Consider the following 19,780-nt stretch of genomic DNA (forward strand, 5'->3'; position numbering starts at 1 on the left):
TTTAAGGTCAGTGTTTGCCTAGCCCTTGTCTTTTACGGGCATTTTTGGTTCTGTAACTCCAATAAACTTTGTTATCTTTTATCTTGTGGCGTTCTGTCTTTGACATGTCACATCTCTTTTTATGTTTGGAACCTTTAGAGTGTTTCCTTATCTTTTTCACATAGAAAGAAGATAGCTCTATACTCAGAGAGGCCTGACTATTTCTGTGGCCCTGACATGTCACATCTCTTTTTATGTTTGGAACCTTTACAGCAGGGGTCCTCAAACTTTTAAAGCAGAGGGCCGATCCACAATCCTTCAGACTGCGGAGGGGCCGAATTATCATTTGTAAAAAAAACGAACAAATTCCTATGCACACTGCACATGTCTTATTTGTAGTGCAAAACAACAACAACAACAATGAAAGAACAATACAATATTTAAAAATGAAAACAATTGTAACCAGCATAAACCTATCAGGATTTCAATGGGAAGTGTGGGCCTGCTTCTGGCCAATGAGATAGTCAAGTTAATTAGGATTGTTGTTGTTGTGTGCCTTCAAGTCATTTCAGACTTTGGGCGAGCATAAGTCTAATTATTTATTTTTTCATTTACTACATTTATTTATTACATTTATATCCCGCCCTTCTCACCCTGAAGGGGACTCAGAGCAGCTGTATGTACATACAATATATTATATTATTAAAATTATATAAAATATTATATTATAAAACTGAGGGCGGGGGCCAGGTAAATGACCTTGGAGGGCCGCACCCGGCCCCCGGGCCTTAGTTTGGGGACCCCTGCTTTAGAGTGTTTGCTTATCTTTTTCACATAGAAAGAAGATGGCTGTATACTAAGAGAGGCCTGACTATTTCTGTGGCCTTTACATGTCACATCTCTTTTTATGTTTGGAACCTTTAGAGTGTTTGTTTATCTTTTTCACATAGAAAGAAGATGGCTGTATACTAAGAGAGGCCTGACTATTTCTGTGGCCCTTACATTTCACATCTCTTTTTATGTTTGGAACCTTTAGAGTATTTGCTTATCTTTTTCACATAGAAAGAAGATAGCTGTATACTCAGAGAGGCCTGACTCTACTGTACATACTAAACATAAAGACAACCATACAACAGACATTCAATACCACCACTAACTCAAATTTCTCACCAACACCACCAGACAACGCCACAGCAACGCGTGGCCGGGCACAGCTAGTAGCTTATAATGTGTTTTGTGTAATTCCTGATAAGCTTGTCATTCATCTCTGGATCTGCAAATCACAGATAAACAAGTAGCTTTCCAGATATATTTCCTGTGAGACTCCTAGTTATTTTAACAAAAACCAGCTTTGTGCTGATTTAAATTTATTTATTTATAAAGCAGGAAGTGTTCCTGAATATAAACACCTCCTCAGTGCAGCTTCTGTGCAATGCCTACAGGTCTTCAAAAGATACAGAAAAGAAGATACTGAAAGAGGTAATGGGAAAAGGCAACATTGCTGGGGCCAAACTGAAGCTCCAAAGGGCAATGGGAAGACATTAAAACAGATGACTACTAACAACATCTACATTAATTTATGGGCCCTAAATAATATAACTATTTTTCATATAGGAAGCTGTCTTTGAATTAACTATCAAAAGGGAAAGTTTACTGTCTGGCGCCAATGGCATTTGAAATAAACAAATAAATACTAGATTTCAAGTCAGAAGGGTGGTTATTGGAGATAAACTGTCCTTCTGTATATTCAACCAGATCCTGTACTGACTGTTCAAGGCTAGATAAATATGTCATTTCTTGAGCTTATAATGGCATTAGAAAATTTTCTGGCACCTGCAAACATCTTCCAATATTACTATTAAATATCTATTTTTATTACATTGATTTACCAGCATTGTATCTATTTAAAAAATTTAAGTGCGTGTGAGAAGAAACCCTAGTCTATATACTAACTGAATTGTTTAAGGTAGGACTGAAACATTAATTGTTCCTAACTTTAGCCTCCCTTGCATGGAGAACACCTCAACAGGCCTGAAGTACTTTCCTGTACTGCTGTAGTCTTATATTGTGTCATTATTAACCACAAAGGAAAAAATTCTAAACAGTCTTCACATATGATTTAGATTAAATGAAAACCTCAGAAGTAAAGGTTACAGACATAGAAATGGAAAGTCCCCCAAGTTAAGCATTCAATCACTTTTTTAAAGGTGATTAATGAATGTCCAACACTTTCCAGACCAGCATTCTCACTCATATCTTTGCTTCTGTCTACAGTATGAAGAAGTCTGAATCAACCGAGCAAGATTTTGTTGACTTTTTTCTTAAAAGGGGGGATTGTAATTACAGTTTCTCTTTTTTATTCAGAAATGCTTCTTCAGAACGTGTTCCTACTGATGGCTTTAATGCTCCAGCAATCCTCAGGACAGGTATGAGCACCAGAATACGTCAAGAACACCTTCCAGGCATGGTCTGGTCAGAAAACCACCATTCCTAATGGTCTCTCTGAGACGTAATTAATCTACAGAGAGGAAATGTGTGCAGTCAGACTATATGCTGTTGCTTTCCTTTAGCATAAGCACTTGGCTCTTCTTCTTTGATAGAATAGTTATTAAAATGGGTGAATCCTGCAGAGTTCTCTCTCTTCCAGAAGCCATATCCAGTTGCTTCATATCTAGGTGATTCTGCAAAGATAGTCAAGCAGGAGATCCAGTTCTCAGCTTTCATGCCATTCAATGGCTTGCATAGAGATTAAACTGATCTTTCATTGACTCCATTTTAGTTCCATTTCTTTCCTTTAAAAAAAGTGAACTTATTTCTTTAGTTGTTAGGAAATATAGCTGAGATGAAAATAAGTGAGCAATTTAATATGTAAATGGAAAAAGAAAAGTATCGACATCCAGGAAGACAGTGGAGGGCTCAATTCCTACTCCATCACCAATATCTTGTATGAAAAAACAGTCTCTAACTTCTGAAGTGCATGTTGGAGTAAATGTTAATAACTCTAGGCAATATTAAAGACAAAGATTTTAGCAACCTTTGGAAATGTAATGGAATAATGCGTAAACATGAATAGTATTTATTTATTTTTAAAAATATTCTTTATTAGGAATTTTCCGTACATTTCACTAAAAACACGGGGTTGAAGGGAAGGGAATTTTGGGTGGGGATAGGATAGGGGGGTAGGGTTGTGTAGATGAGTTTAGGGAATGGGGGGAGGATAGCCTTATTGGGTAAGGAGGGTTGGGGATGAAAGGGTAGAGGGGTTAAAAAGAAAAATTTAAAAAGAAAAATAAAGAAAAAGAAAAAAGGAGGTAGGTCTTCCCAGTCTCTCCCGACGAGATACGATTCCATCAGTTTTTTTCTTCTTCCATAGTCTTCGATTCTTTTTACTTTTGAGAGTATATATATTTTTGACTAAACGTCTCAACCTTTCTATCTATTGAGAAAAATTGAATATTATTCTAATTGGTAAGTTATCCTTTCTCCCGTTTATACTTAATTTTTCTCCTTTCTATTTATGTAATCCTCTACTTGTTTCCAATTTGTTTCTTTTCTTGGTTTTCCCTGTTGGGAGGCCATTAGAAAAGTTAATCTATCCATGTTTTTTATATCTGAGATTTTTATTAGCCAGTCTGCCTTATTGGGTATTTCCTTTTGTCTCCAGCATCTCCCAAATATAATTCTTGCTGCTGTCGTTAAGTATGTTATGATTTTTTTCCTCATTTGAGCCTGGTGGAAAGTCTGAGATCCCTAATAGATATGTCTCGGGTAATTTGCTAAATCTTTTATCTAAGATCTTTTGGGTACTTTCGTGAATTATTGACCAGAATTCCTTTGCTTTTCTGCATTGCCACCAGATATGGAAAAAAAGTTCCTTCCTCTGTTCCACATTTCCAACATTTTGTGTTCATGCTTTTATTTATTAAGCCTAATTTCTTTGGTGTTATGTGCCATCTATGTAGCATCTTCATCCAGTTCTCCTTTAAGTCATATGAGTATGTAAAATTTAATTTTCTGTTCCAACATGCCTCCCATTCCTCTAATTGCATCGTTCTCCCTATATTTTTAGCCCATTTATTCATACAATCCTTAATTACCTCTGTCTCCATATCCCATTCTAGCAATACTTTATATATTTTCGATATTGCTTTTCTTTCTATATCAAAGATTCTATCCCATCTATTATTTTTTTCCATAAACCCCAAGATTTTATCTTTCTTAAAGGATTCCTTTAGGTGGCCCAATTGTAACCATGATATATGTGGGTGTTCTATCTTTAATTCCTCTTGTGTCTTTAATATATAATCCGATCTCTGTTTCTTAATTAGTTCTTCGTATTTGGGCCATTTAGACCATCCCAATAGCTTTCTTTGCGTCGCTTCTAGGGGTGACAACCACCTTGGTGTTTTATTATATATTCTGTTTTTGTATTTATACCATGTTTTTATTCAAGCCGATCTTATCATATGATTACTAAAGTTTTTTTCCACTTTAATTTTGTCATACCAGAGGTATGAATGCCACCCAACCCATAGATCGAATCCTTCTATATTTAATATTACTTTGTTTTTAAATTTTATACAATCCTTGATCCAAATAAAGTTGCATGCTTCATAATACAATTTCAAATTGGGTAATGCAAAGCCTCCCCTTCTCTTGTCTGTTAAGGTTTTTAATTTTATACAGGATTTTTTACCATTATGAACTTGCTTATATTTTTATTCCAATCAATAGTTTTTTTCTGATTTCTTAAGATCGGAAGGCACTGGAAAAAAATAACATTTTTGGGATGCCATTCATTTTAATTGTTGAAATTCGACCCCATAGTGAAATTTTCAAATTTCTCTACATCTAATTCTTTTTTTATTTCGTCCCATGTTTTCTCATAATTATTTCTCAGCAGTTGAATGTTTTTTGTTGTTAAGTTTATTCCTAGGTATTTTATTTTCAATGTTATCTGGATATGTAATTTTTCTGTAATAATGTCCTGTTTCTTCTTTTGGATATTTTTAGCTAGAGCTTTAGTTTTTTTTATGTTTAATTTGAAACCTGCCAGGTCGCCATATTCATTGATCGTCTCTATCCATTTTTCTCCTTTATTTATCGGGTCTTCAATAAAACAAATCAAGTTGTCCGCATAAGTCCTTACTTTATATTTTATCCCCTGAATCTCGGCCCCCTGAAGTTCTTTGTTTTCCCTGATTTTGTTAAGTAGTATTTCTAATGTCATTAGAAATATCAGTGGTGATAGTGGGTATCCCTGTATTGTTTCTTTTTGAATTTCAATTGACTCTGTTTCTAGACCATTTTTTTTTTTGCTGTCTGGTTTTGGTATATAGCTTCTAGTGAATTTTGAAAATAGACTCCCATATCCAATTCTTTAGCTAAGAATTTAAAGAAGTTCCAATTAACCCTATCAAAAGCCTTTTCGGCATCTATTGCTAAGAATAAAATTTCCTTCTGGATGTTTACTTCATAGTATTCTATTAAATCTAGGACTATGCGGACGTTATCCTTAATATACCTGTTAGGGAGAAATCCCACCTGGTCTTCTTTTATCCAATTTTTTAGGAATTTTTTTAATCTTTCGGCTAAAATATTTGAAAAAATGTTATAATCAATATTTAATAGAGAAATAGGTCTATAGTTTTTAATTTCCTCTGGGTCAGTGTTTTCATTATGGATTACAGTAATAGCAGCTTCCCTCCAGGACTCTGGCATTTCTTTTTTGTTCCTTATTATATTCATTATATTTTGAAGATGCGGGGTAAGTTCTTCTTCAAATGTCTTATAATATATTGCCGTCAATCCGTCGGGCCCTGGGACTTTGGATAGATTTAATTTTTTAATCGCCTCTTTTATTTCTTTTTTTGAAATTTCTTTATTTAGAAGATCTCTTTCTTCTGTTGTTAGTCTTTTTAATTTTAATTTCCCCAAGTAATTTGTAATACTTTCTTCTAGGATTGTATCTTTCTCATATAGTTTGCTATAAAATTTGGTAAACTGATTAATTATATACCTTTCTGTAAAGTAATATTTCTTTCCTATTTTTATCCTATTTATGTAAGTAGATTCTTTTTTTCCTCTCAATTTCCTTGAAAGCCATCATCCCGGTTTATTAGTGTTTTCAAAGTGGTTCTGTCTTATATATTTTAAATGTTTCGCTCTTTGCTCCAGTTCCAGATATTCTCTATCTTTTTGTCTTATTGCTAATTCTTGAAGGACTTTATTGTTTTTAGGGTTCTTTTTTAGTTTGTTCTCTGTTTCAATAATCTTTTCCGTAGCTTGTTTTAGTTGTTCCTGTTTTTTCCTCTTACTTTGAATACTTTGTTGTATGAAATAGCCCCTCATGGTTGCCTTACTCACCTCCCATACCATTATTGGGGAGGTTTCCTGATTATTGTTGATTATAAAATATTCCTCGATTAATTTTGTATTTTTCTCTATATCCTCTTTCTTTTTTAAGAGATTTCCATCTAATCGCCATTTCCATTTTCCCCTTTTTTGATTTAATGTTAATTCTATTGGGCTGTGATCTGAATCAATCATAGGTTGTATTTTTGTTTTTGTTGTTTTCGCTGCTAGTGACTTAGAGATCCAAAACATATCAATTCGGGACCAACTTTTGTGCCTTGCTGAAAAAAAAGTATAATCCCTCTCTTTTTCATGTTGTAACCTCCATATATCAATTAAATTGTATTCCTCTTTTAGCTTTTTCAACTGATTGGAAAGTGTACCTTTATTTTTCCTGTTTGTTTTGCCTTTTCCTGGATTTTTATCTATCTCCTTATTTAATACACCATTGAAATCTCCCATTAAGATAAGTCCATCAAATTCTTTATCAGCCATAAGTTCTTTAAGTTTTTTTTTGCGAATTTTGAGTTTATTTCATTTGGCACATATATGTTACACAGTAGTAATTTTAAATCTTCTATTATTATTTTAATCCCCAGGATTCTCCCTTCATTGTCTTTAAAGCTAAATTCGGCCGGGTTTTTAGAGTTAATGTATGTGACTACTCCTCTTTTTTTATGTGTGTCTAATTAATGGAATTCTTGACCTAATTTCTGTTGGTTAAGGAACTTGGCCTGGACTTGTTTTATATGGATTTCTTGTAAAGAGATTATGTCATGATCCAATCTTTTGAGTCGATCAAATATTTTATTCCGTTTCTGGGGTGTGTTCAGTCCATTTACATTGTTACTGTATATTTTTAATGTTCTATTCATGCTTGTTCTTCTTCTTTGTCATTTAATCGTTTTCCATCATCTTCTGAGGGATTTATCAAACTCTCCTCATTATCATCCTCTCCCTCTTCCTCTGTTCTATCTTCTGCTGTTAGTTGTTCCTCTCTTGGCTGTTTTCTTCCAACTGCTGTTTTTATTTCTTGTTGGTATTTGTTGTGCATCTTCCTTCTGGGTTTCCTTCTAGTCATTCTGTCTTCATGATCTGTCTCTTCTTCCTCCTCCATTTCCTTCTTAATTATTTTATAAAAATTTTGTGCTTTCCCCTCTGATGTGATCCAATATTTTTCTCCCCGGTATGTAGTCATCAAGCCCTCTGTTTTCTCCCAGCGAAATCTTATATTGTATTTTTTCAGTTCATCTACTAAGAATAGGTATTTTCTTCTTTTCTGTATTGTACCTGTGGGAAATTCTTTTAGTATTATCACCTTTTTCTCTTTATACGAAATGGAGTTCTCATTATTCAGTTTCAGTATCTCGTCTCTATAGATTTTCTTTGTGAAGTTCACTATTACATCCCTTGGTGTTTTGTTCCTTTTTGCGTAGTTTGTATTAATTCTATAAACCCTATCCACTCTATCTTCTGTAATTTCTGTTGGGCATTGAAGAAGATTGGATAAAATTTATATCACCACTTTTCTTATGTTTTCTCTTGATTCTTCCCAGATGTTTCGTATTCTCAGTTAGTATTCCAGATCTTTTGCTTCCATCAATTCTTGCTTTGCTTCCATTTTATTGGCTTTTAATTCTAATGCTTGTACTTCTTTCTGTAGTTTTTCATGAGATTTTATAAGTTCTGCTTTTTCATTTTTTAATTACTTTATCTCCTGACTTATACTTCCTATTTCTTGTTTCATTCCTTTCAGTTCACTTTTAATCTCTTTCTTAAAGTCCAGCATTTGTTCCTGGGCTAATTTTTGATAAGCATCTTGCTTCTCCTGCATTCTATGAAGCTCTTTCAGGATCATCTCTGTCATCTCTTTCACCTGAGACTCCTCTGAAAATGATGCTCTTTTCTGCATGAATCTCATGTCTTTTCCTTCTTTTTCGCTTCTCAATCTATAAGTCATCTTTCTTGTAGTCTACTCAGTTTATTCCTTTGAGTTGTTATTATTGTTGTTGTTGTTATTTTCTCCTATATCAAAATATCTTTATGTTGTCTTCAAATCTTTAACTGTTATTGTTTGCCCCACTTTTTAGAATATTGCAGCTATGTTGCTGCTGACGATGATCAATTTTTTTTACTTCTCACAAGTGGTCGTAGAATCCAAAGGAAAACAAAAGAAAAAAACCCCACACGTCTGAGGGAGAAGGAGGCATGGCCTGTTCTGCCGTATCTTGAGGGCCCTCTCAAAATTTTGAAGTCTTATGGTTTTTTATACGTTTCTTATTCGTTTATTATTGATAATATTTATTGGTTTTACCTTTCTTGCAGTCCTTTCGGGATATTCAGACTAACCGCTATATATTTCAGATTACTTCCTTCTCCTTCTCCTTCTTGCGAGATAGCCCTCTTTCTCCCGTCTTTCCTGATTGCTTTCACTTTTCGCCCACACTTCTCTCTCCCTTCTCTTCTCTTCTTCTCGTAAGAGATAGAGGTGGATCTAGCGGGAGGTCTTATGGGAGGCTTTTCCCCTTATCTCCAGTCTGTTCCTTCCGGTGTATTCCTCCCCACAACTCCCTTTCACCACGTGGTAGCCGAGAACAATGTTATCTTCTTACCAGTGCCAATGCCTGTTGGCGTATTCAAGGTTGGTATATTGCGGTCGCCATGTTCTTGCTTCCGCGGGTTAACTTGTCTAATTGTGGGAATAGTTGAATAGTTAAATAATTTAAATTTAATCTGTTCTCCCTCAATTTGACCGGGCCTCCCTTTGAGGAAATGTTCTTTTTTTTTTCAGTTAGAGCCAAACGGACTCTTCATGGCTTTTAATTTATTCGTTTAATTTGCTTTTCCCAATCTTAACTCCTTCATTTGAGTGTCCCTTTCAAAGTCTGTAGGAATATTTAGGAATCATCCCTTAATTTACTTATCTTTTTCTTTTAAAAAATTAATGATAATTTTCTCTTACCCTCGTCGAAGAGACTTCCTTTCGTTCCGTTTCTATTCACTTTCCCTAGTTTTGTCATGTAGGGATGTGGTGGCGGTGGAACTTCCGCTCGCCTATCCGGTGCTCAGTTCGCTTCCTGCGGCTCGCCGTACCCTGCTTGATGGAGGGGCTCCTCTATAGGCCATTGGATTCCCCGTGGGTTGTGCTGTCTCCCCGCTTCGGTCCACCAAGAAAAAGGGAGCTTATGCTCTACCCAGCCACTCGGGAAGGTAGATCCTCTGGCAGAGCTTCAGAGGATCCTGCCCATCGCCATTTCTCCACACCGGAAGCCGAACATGAATAGTATTTACTTTACTACTCATGACTGATGAAAAGAGCCTAAATAAGAATTCACCTTCTTTTGTCCTTAGATAGACCAAATGCTAAGTGAAATCTCTGAAGTCCAGAAGAATGCCATTGTTGACAAACACAATGAAATCAGGAGAGAGGTGAAACCAACTGCTAGCAATATGATGAAAATGGTAAGATGCAATTCAATGATGTTCTTCCTTGACATCATTGTAAGACATTGCTATAACAAAGTTCTTCCCAAAACCTCCTGGAATATTATTATTAATTATCCTTTTTTTACTGAAATGAGTTTCAAATCATTTTATGAGAATACATTTGCTCTTTTTTATCTATGCAAACATCTTCCCGCAAATTGAACTTAGGTCTACATTTACGAACACAAGAATCTCATTATCCCCAAACAAGAATGTTCATTTAAATTGAGGACAACGGTAGTTTGACCATCTCCAACTCTGTTTAGGGCAAGTTTTGCAGATGTGTTTCCTGGGTAAGGAACCTCAAACAGGCACAGCAGTTGCTGTTTGCTTCTCTTTTCCGGCACCTAGAAAACACACCCAACTTTTTATCATACATTGAACAGACTCTGAATTCATTCTCTTTGACCCCTTCTACACAGCTGTATAAAATCCACATTGAACTGGATTAACTGGATTATATGGCAGTGTGGACTAAGATAACCCAATTCAAAGCAGATATTGTAGATTATCTGCCTTGATATTCTGGGTTATATAGCTGTGTGGAAGGGCCCTTAATCTATGTGCACTCCATCCCATCCATCTGCTAACTAGTGTTAGTACCACTGTCTTGATTTACAAAAATGTAATTATTCCTTTGTTTGCTTTGCCAAGGTGTGGAATGAGAAGGCGGAAAGGACTGCTAGAAGGTGGGCCAGTAAATGCCAACCCAAATCTAGTTCTAAAGAAGATCGAAAGGTGGATGGTAAGTAAAGGCTATAGCCTGGATTCTATAGAGATAGATAGATATTGCTAGAGTTACACTTCAAAATGTACCTGTTCCAACTTATATACAAATGCAACTTAAGAACAGACCTGTAGAACCTATCTTGTTTGTAACTTGAGGATTGCCTGTATATCTCCTTACATGAATTTTAAAATTGTTGAAAAAAGACTTCCTCTCAGTACCACCATCACCACAGATGAAAACATAGGAGAAATCAGTCTGATTCCTTCCTTGCTTTGTGTGTTCTGGCACACAAAGCAAAAAAAGTTGTACAAAAGACTTTCTCATTTGTACAAACATTTGGTTGCTATACAGAAACACTTTAAATGACATGTCTATGCTGCATTTTTATTGCTCGTATTATGTTTTAAATGATTTTATGTTAAAGTGTTTATGTGTTAATATGACAAATGGTAATTAATGACGCCCGCTGCTTTGAGTCCCATTTAAGAAAAAAGGGAGATAATTTCCTTGATTCTAATTTCAATACCACCAACAAAATAAGCTTTGATTTTAAGAAAAAAATAGAATATTTTTTAGAATTTCAACAACAATAGGGAAATAGGGAAAAACAGGAACAACTGAAAAAATGCATAATTTCTCCAATGATGAACATTTACGTACCTTAATAATTTCAAAATGTTAGTCACAGCTCTATTTCCATGTTCTTCTACATAGACAATAACTTTTCATTTCATTGTAGCTTCGTAGTGCAATATTTTTGACATTGCAATTCACAATGAGGTATCAAAACAATTAAAATGCATTAACTCAGCCTTTCAAAGATACAACTAAAACTTCTCACTGTTAGTTATTGCTGAGTGAGCTGCACTATAATAAAATAACAGTGGTTCAACACTTGCAAAGTATGCCGCTTTATTCAACAATGGACTAGCGAAAGAGGGATGGAATGGTAACAGTCCAATTTGGATGAGGGTTTCCACATAAAAAGAAAACATGTGATGTCATCTACAAAGTGTGGATTCACTGCGCACTAAGATGCATTGTGAATCTAAAATGCAGCCCATTTTTAGATTTGTTATATGGAAAAATGAATCTCAGAAGCAAGTCATGCCAAATTGTTCATCTGTGTGTGTGTGTGTGTGTGTGTGTGTCTGTGTAATTACAAGCTTGATATAGTACATCTTGATTTATCAAAGCATTTCTAACATATGGCCATTAAACAAAGATTGAATGACCCTTATGTTCTCTGCCAACTCTATGATTCTATGATTTCATTAAGGCTTTTACTTGGATTATTATGATATTTAGGTCTAGATAGTGGATTTATAAATCATTGACAGCAGGTTTTTTACAAATGGGATGCTCTTCATCTTAGATAGAAGTGACTAGTATTGTGCCTCAGGATTCTATCCTAGGCATAGTAGTATTTAACATTTTTATGAATGTCTTAGATAAGGAACTACAGGGCATGATTATCAAATTGCAGATGACACCAAATGCGGGAGGGGTTCATAGATAGCCCAGATGCCAGATAGGAATTCATAATGACCATGACAGATCAGAGAGCTAGGCCAAAACTAGCAAAATGTATTTCAACAGGGATAAATGTAAGGTACAAAATGTAAGTGCAAAAATTAAAATGTGCAAATATAGGGTGGGTGATACCTTACTTGAAAGCAGTATATATAAAAAAGATGTAGGTGTCTTAGTAGATGACAACCTTACTCTAAATTTGTTAGGTGATAATAAAATATCACCTCTGTTGCAGAAATCATATGTGGTGAGATAGTACTACAAACGAATTATGCCATGTTGTGGTCTGATGCAATTGAATCTTTATCAAGTGAACGGACTTACTTCCAGTATGGCGTTGGAACAACTGACCTGACAAAAAATGTTGACAGTTATACTCAGGTAGGAAGAGAAGCACCATGAATGTGTGGTAAGGTGCCTACATTATTAAAATAATCTTCAATATACTCGCCCTTCTGATTGACATATAAGTAAGGCCTCAAAGGGATGCTTGCTTGAAATTATATCAAGATGTGATTAGATCAATGCTACACTCATGGCTTCACTTTGAGAGCAAGATTAAGTTGAAAGTTTGAAACACGTTGGAGACTTGTATGCTACTGTATTGGATGCACTTCAAAAATTGTGATCAAACCCCAGAACTAATTAATGGCTTCTCAATTATCATACTTACTGACATCCTCTAATGTCTACTGCAACAAGGTTGCAGGTCCCTGCTCTATTGTGAACTGGTACTACCTTCATTTTTCTCTGTAGAAAACAAAATGTAAATCTACCTTTATGGAGCCCTCAGTGATGCAGCAGATTAAACCGCTGAGCTGCTGAACTTGCTGATCAAAAGGTTGGCGGTTTGAATCTGGGGAGTGGGGTGAGCTCCTGCTGTTAGCCTCAGCTTCTGCCAGCCTAGCACTTCAAAAACATGCAAATGTGAGTAGATCAATAGGTACCACTCCAGTGGGAGGGTAACGGCACTCCATTCAGTCATGCTGGCCACATGACCTTGGAGGTGTCTACGGACAACGGCTTTTCAGCTTAGAAATGGAGATGAGCACCAACCCCCAGAGTCAGACACAACTAGACTTAATGTCAGGGGTAAACCTTTACCTTTACTACCTTTAGGGAGTTGAAAAGGAAGGCACCAGAGATTTCAGATACTCTTAGATCCATCTACAATGACAGTATAATGTAGCTTCAAGACAACATGAAGCCATGGTGACTACAAAATGCACACTGCTAATGCGTGCTGCAGCATCCATTACAAGAGATACAGCACATTTTAAAAATCATAGGAAAGTCCAAGTTAAGTCATAAAACATGCTGTAGGAGATCCAAGTATATCTCAGATCCAGGATAAATTTGGCTCTGCAAAATGAGTACATGGTGAGAGAGCAAGGGGCCACTTGAACACCTGGGAGGGGGAATTCATTATTTCTATTCATAACTGTCATATTCCCTTTTTAAAAAATCTTTATGCTTCCAGTGTGCTTATGTGCATCTCTGCAGGGAATGGGGGGGGGGGGGCTGGACAGCAGTTTGAGGCCATGTTCCACGTTCAATGTAATCATCACTGTCCTGGTCTCAAACTGATTCCAGGCAAGGCAATCTATTCAGCCGCACAGTGAAACTGATTCCAAGCTGCATTACAGTGTCAGTGTAGATGTGCTCTCAGTCCTCATCAATCTCCTCTCTAAAAGACTAGTGCAGTAGCTCCATGGTTCCAGTTTTTCTTGTACAGTGAGAGAACACTGTACAAGAGATAGGGAGGAGCTGCAGGCATATCCATTTTCTGTGCATTTCTCTCTGTCTTTTCCTGGTGGGAAAGCGACATTGGACCTCACTGCATTGATGAGAGGCAGCGGGGGGATTCGCCATGCAGCGTGGAAAATCCATGGGGCAGCAGGGGGGAAACCGTTAACCCACATGGCCCATTGAACACTTTACCTTATTCCACGGATGGAAGCGTTGCTGTCTGGCTTCCCCCATTGTTCTCTACGGAACATGGGAAGCCTCCTAGCATGCTGCCAGGATGCTTCCTCCATGGAGCCAGCCTGAAGTTGCCTTACATCCTGTGATGGCGTCTGGTGGGCTCTCAGGAGGAAGCGTCCTGGTAGTGTGCTAATTTTCCTCTGTGTGATGAGATAGATTATCTTCCCATTTCCCTCTTCAGGAACAGCATCTGCAAGGTTGTGTTCCCATTGGTCAGGATGAGACATAGCTCCAGTTTGTCCGAGAGATAGGGGGGAGGGGAGCTGCAGGAACCCACTTCTTTTCCTGTGTATTCCTCCGTATGCCAAAGGTTGACTTTTTCTTTTTTGCTTTTAGCCAGGGAAGGAGATCAGCACACACATTGATCTTGAACAAGCACAGATTTTAGCCCTCTTGTTAGCAAATCAATGCCTGAGCATACCTACCTATTGCATCCATGTTTACCTGCATTTATATTCAAGCTTTGGATAGAAACACAGGCCGTGCATATGAAACAGTACTCAGAGTGACAGAAAAATCTTTGCTACGCTTCTTATTTCTTAACAAATGTTGTCATTCTTTTGTTATATTATTATCATTTCTGTTCAAGTCAGAACTATCCAGTTTATGTCCAAACGTGTACTTTGTCTTTTTGAATGCATCCCAATTTACTGTGCACCCACTTTATGTTCATAGATGATTTGGCATAATTCAAACCAGGTTGGATGTGCACTTGCCTTCTGCCCCCAAGGTTCCGGCACCTTCATATATGTTTGCCATTACTGTCCTGGGTAAGTGTTGCTTTGACTGTCCCAACTGTGTTTTAATACTCTCACTCACATTGCTCTCAGCATATAGGAATTCATTTTATCACTGTGGAGAACTATGTCACCCTTTCCTCTGCTATGTTCATTTCTTCCATGAAGCTCCATTCCACCAGAAATCTGGATGGCTTGATCCATTATATAATCTTATTTGTTTCTTAATAGTTACACTCTGGGAAGATACATTATCATATTGTTTTGTAATTTCAGGGGAAACGTACGGGAATTTCTGAAGACACCATACGCAGCAGGTCCACCATGTGGCGACTGTCCTGGGAACTGTGAGGATAATCTTTGCAGTAAGTGATAACATTTTTTTTAATTTATTGCATTGCACCCTAGCTCAGGATATCTTATAACAGCTTTGCTCTTTAGCTGCTCAGTGTCAATTGTCCACAGCCAGCCCATTTTCCCTTCAGGAGGAGGAAAATGGAGGGGTGGGGGGGAGAAGACAAGTGAGCTGACTATGCACATCCAGTGGCAGCGGGTTAAGCAGCAAAGAGCAGCAGAAGACAGTCAAAAGTCAAGAAACCAGCTATTTCTCCAGTTGTGGTGGAGGTTGACATCCAAAGTAGAGTTTGCTTTCAAGGTCAACTGACCATCAAGTTAAGAAGGCCAGTTGAGGATAAAAGGAGCAGGCGGTCAGTGCCACCTTCTGCACCACCAGGTAATGTCTGACAGGCTGTGAGTGAAGAAAAAGCGATTCACTTGTTTGTTTGCAACCAGCTTACTTGTCTCCACAGAGAAAATGCTGAGAAGGAGGAGGTGACAAATGGGCAGAAGTCTCCAAACTAAGGCCCGTGGGCTAAATGTGGCCCTCCAAGGTTATTTACCTGGCCCAACCCTAAACTTTAGACTTAGGGTCACCCTGAGGACCAGGCCTGTAGTGAGGGGGGGGGGGGGTTAGGGGTTCAACCCTCCCCCACCCCCGAAATTTTTCAGGTTATAAAAAAAACCTGGTTTACTCATGAATTTTAACTGGTTAACCAAATCCCCATGCTAAGTCTATGAGACGCAAAACATTAAGAGTCCCTCCAGGCACTATCTCAAGCAGATATTGACAGGTTTGTAGCGGGGTGGGAGAGTGCTAGGGGTTCAACCTCCCCCCCCCCCCGAAATTTTCAAAACCCCTCCCAAAAATTTTTTCTGGCTACGGCCCTGCTGAGGACCTCATCAGAAAGCCCAGGAGAAGTGTCCCACTTTGCCAGGCTTTTGCAAGGAAAGAGAGAGCAGCAGGGTGAATCTGTCGCCCTGTGCACAGCTTTCTTTCTGTGATGCCTCCCCCATCACATGGGGAAAGCATCACCCTTCTGCGGAGGCCCTGTGCTGGCTCCATTGGAACCAGTACAGCACAGGAAGCATCCCATGTTGGAGTGGAGGCGTCTAGTGACACTTTCACCCTGGTTGGGGGCAGGGCCTCTGCTTGATGTCACACAACGTCGTGTATGTCTTGCATTGGTCTCAGTTCCCAGAAAATCACTCTGTCTGATGAGGTAGAAAGTCTGAAACGACTTGAAGGAACACAACAACAGCAATTCTAATTAACTTGACCATCTCATCGGCCAAAAGCAAGCCCACACTTCCTATTGAAATACTAGTAGGTTCATGTTGGTTAAAAAATTTCTTCATTTTAATTATTGTATTGTTCTTTCATGGTTTTGCACTACAAATAAGATATGTGTAGTGTGCATAGGAATTGGTTCAAGTTTGTTTCAAACTATAGTTTGCCCCCCTCCTGAAGGACCGTGAACCGGCCCTCTGCTTAAAAAGTTTGAGGACCCCTGCCCTAAATTGTAGTTGGGTGGGTAATGAAGAGTGGAGGGGGTTTGTGCTTCTTTTAGGTTCTCTATTGATATACTCTTGTGAGAGCTTAGTCCATGCAGGTGAGCATAAAATAAGTTTTAACTCCTCTGCTCTCCCTGTCAAGGCAGGGTAACACCAAAAGGCATCCATCACCACCAGCAGCTATCAAAATCAAAATGGTGATCTTCCAGGAAAGCAGGCAACAAAACCTTTGACTTTAGGGTAAATGAACTAGTTGGAAGACAGATGCTCTTTGAGTGCAACCATAAGGCTGATGTGACTCTCAGAGGAAATGAGTTTGACACCCCTCCTGCATGACAGGAGGTAGTTGACCATAGAGGATGCAGAGATTTTTAAAGAAATAATATATTTTATATAATCCACAAATATTCAAATCTTCAACAATCCAAATTGCAAATGTTGATGACTATAATTGTCTCTCTTTTTTGCATCTAATTTCATTTTGGTTTCATTCCTTTCAGACAACCCATGCCCTTATGTTGATGCATATGACTACTGTGACGAACTGATTGAGAGTTTCACGTGCTCACAGCGTTTTGTTAAAGAAAAATGTAGAGGCTCCTGTGAATGCGCTACAGATGAAGAATAGATGTACAAGATTCTTCTTTAGATAACTAGATCTAATAGAAGAAAAATGAGAATTAATAAAAGAAATATTTTCACCTGAGAATTCAGCATTTGAAATTGACAGTGTAAAAATAAAGTACACCAAATACTAATAGAAAATTATCATTTTATTCCAGTAATTCCTTTTCCCCCTTATTTTTTCTGCTTTACAAAATATTTTTGCTACTTTTCAAGATAAATCTCTGAATATTCAAATTAACCTCTTTCTAAGTTTCTCTCTTATGTCTCCAGTTCCAACTTAACTATAAATTTAAATCCAGGTCAGAATAGCAATTAAGATGTCATCTGTCCTACATGTTGTCACGTAAGCTCTCTAAATTATTTGTATAACTACATTGTGCTATAGATAGATGTGGCTGGCTTAAATTGGCATTTTTAATTTAGTGGTCTACCTTTTAAGTTCTAGCATTGCTGGTATAGAATCACAGACAAGTTTATCTTTATTGCTTATTTGGTTTATTAATTTATATCCTGTCCTTTTCCGAAAATGAGCCCCAAGTAGGATCACAACATAAAATACAACAAAGTAAAAAATTAGTCAGTATTAAAACATAGATTATAAATCTATGAATTAAAAACTATAATCTTAAAAATACCATAAAAAGTTATAACTAAAACCACTTTTACAGCATATGAAACAACAAATAGCATAAAAGTAGAGCACCACTCCCATTAAAAGAACAAATCCATAGCAAACAGTTTAAAACCCAAAGCCTATATAAATAAAAAGGTCAGGAGAGCAGACACGTGACCAGTTTCACTTCCAATAGGTGAGAATTGGAAACCTTGGAACTACCACCATTTTGCTTTTTCTTTCCTCATGAATCTATGTTTTTTACTCAAGGCAAAAATATATATTTGATTAAAGATAGCCTTTACATTTCCCACAACTGATTCTCTGCCCCAGAACACCAAGAGCAGTTCTACACAGTGGATTAAACTGAAGCGGCTTGATCGCATTGAGCCTAAATATTTGCCCCAGGAACCAGTTTGAGGCTGGGATGGCCAATTGTGGATCAGAACCAACCTCGACCATGCCCCCCCCCCCCAGTGTACTGGAATGCACTGATATGAATTGCCATGTCCATTTGGAATCAACACTAGACCATGGCAGGGCACAGGAAATGAGGAAAAAGGGCAGAGAGTTCCCATGACAATCATGTGATTTTTTTTTTCTGAGAGAGTGCTTGTTTACCTTTCCAACAAATTGTATTTGGGCTATTTTTTTTTTAAAAAAAGTGTCAGTACTAGCAGTGTGCAAAGTTTCAAAGCTCCACTTTGTAATTCTGAGATTCATATGATTCATAAACATGAATCTCTGAATTACTAATCAAAAAGAGACCCCTCTGAAGCATTTACAAATCAAAACATGAGCCTCTGAAATTTTCTGAGATATTCGTAAAGATTTGTTGTTTCTGAGCTTTTTTTTCAATGAAACATACTCTGTCACCCTTGATTATCTGGAGAGGGAGGGGGCGGGAGCTGATGTGATTGACAAGGGCAGCTGCGTGCTGCTTTATTTCCTTGTCAGCCAATCAGAAGAAGAAACACAAATCACGCAGCTTTCTGCAAAATTGGTCTGTTCTCCTGTGTAGCATCTCTGTGTCTTGTGTTTGCAGAGAGAGATAAAGACGTGTTCTTTGAACTACGTCTTTCAGTTTTCAGTTTGTGTGTGTTTCTTAAAACTTAAATTTATAGTAGCTTTTTGATAATTCTGTTTCTTTCTGTCCCTTGATATTCAGTCCATAACTTTCCTTTGTTGAAATTATCCAACCCCCTCCCCAAGCCTATCTATTATTTTCCAAATTCCCATAGCTAGCACTAGCTATTACAACCATGCAAAATTTTTGACGGGGTTCGTAAGTTATAATTTCAGCAACATTCATCTTTATGACTCGCTGTATGAACCTGAATTTGAGCCCCCCACCCCCGAAGCCATACAGAACGAAATTAGCACCAACCCCACCCCACCCCCCAAAAAAATTCTGGAAAAGTTTGTAAGTATTGTTAGTATTCTGACAATTTGTTTTGTAAGCAAGCACAAGCTATCTCTCCATGATGGGGGCTATGGGGCTGAGCAGAGAGCAGTCAGCTGTCTTTTAGCTAAAGGGGATCCAGCCAATCAAAAACATCCGGAGTCATGGCTAAATAAAGTCATGGAAATTAAGGACATGGACAAGTTAACTTATCTGTTAAAAAAGAACAATGCTAAAGGTCTAAAAATGACTGATTGGTCACAATTTGAGAAGTACATTAAAAACTCCTATTAAGCTTAGAACTGTGAACTAAAAATACCAAATTTCCTAAAAGGGAAAGATGGATTATACTCAAGAGACTTAATATGCACCCAAGGAAAAGAAGAACGGAAGTCCAAATAATATTTTTATTGTATTTTTTATTTCTTTTTGTTATTCCTTCTCTTTCTCTCTATTTTTTCCTATCCTTTTCTCTATAAAAT

General features: G+C 37.4%; 1 protein-coding gene across 3 annotated transcripts; it reads left to right on the forward strand.

Moving 5' to 3' along the window:
- Positions 1-1,287: 1,287 nt before the first annotated feature.
- LOC107983119 (cysteine-rich venom protein triflin-like) lies at positions 1,288-17,424 on the forward strand. Of its 3 annotated transcripts, XM_062984467.1 has the most exons (8): positions 1,288-1,458; positions 2,344-2,405; positions 9,685-9,795; positions 10,474-10,564; positions 12,318-12,463; positions 14,744-14,838; positions 15,082-15,170; positions 17,157-17,424. In XM_062984467.1, the coding sequence occupies exons 2-8, from the start codon at positions 2,346-2,348 to the stop codon at positions 17,282-17,284; spliced, it is 720 nt and encodes a 239-aa protein (XP_062840537.1). In that variant the 5' UTR covers positions 1,288-1,458; positions 2,344-2,345; the 3' UTR covers positions 17,285-17,424. The 3 variants fall into 3 exon arrangements, with proteins under 3 accessions (XP_062840537.1, XP_062840546.1, XP_062840532.1); XM_062984476.1 differs by lacking the exons at positions 1,288-1,458; positions 2,344-2,405 and adding an exon at positions 4,396-4,490; XM_062984462.1 differs by lacking the exons at positions 1,288-1,458; positions 2,344-2,405 and adding an exon at positions 8,503-8,974.
- The last annotated feature ends 2,356 nt before the right edge of the window (positions 17,425-19,780 follow it).

Source organism: Anolis carolinensis, chromosome 1, assembly GCF_035594765.1.
Source record: "Anolis carolinensis isolate JA03-04 chromosome 1, rAnoCar3.1.pri, whole genome shotgun sequence".
Taxonomy (NCBI): Eukaryota; Metazoa; Chordata; class Lepidosauria; order Squamata; family Dactyloidae; genus Anolis; species Anolis carolinensis.

Excerpts from the sequence above, each read along its gene's own strand:
- LOC107983119 (XM_062984462.1), top strand. The coding sequence starts at position 8,843 with ATGGGAGGCTTTTCCCCTTATCTCCAGTCTGTTCCTTCCGGTGTATTC. Across the intron at positions 8,975-9,684 it reads TGCCTGTTGGCGTATTCAAG|ATAGACCAAATGCTAAGTGA; the intron begins GTTGGTATATTG and ends TTTTGTCCTTAG. Across the intron at positions 14,839-15,081 it reads GTTTGCCATTACTGTCCTGG|GGGAAACGTACGGGAATTTC; the intron begins GTAAGTGTTGCT and ends TTGTAATTTCAG.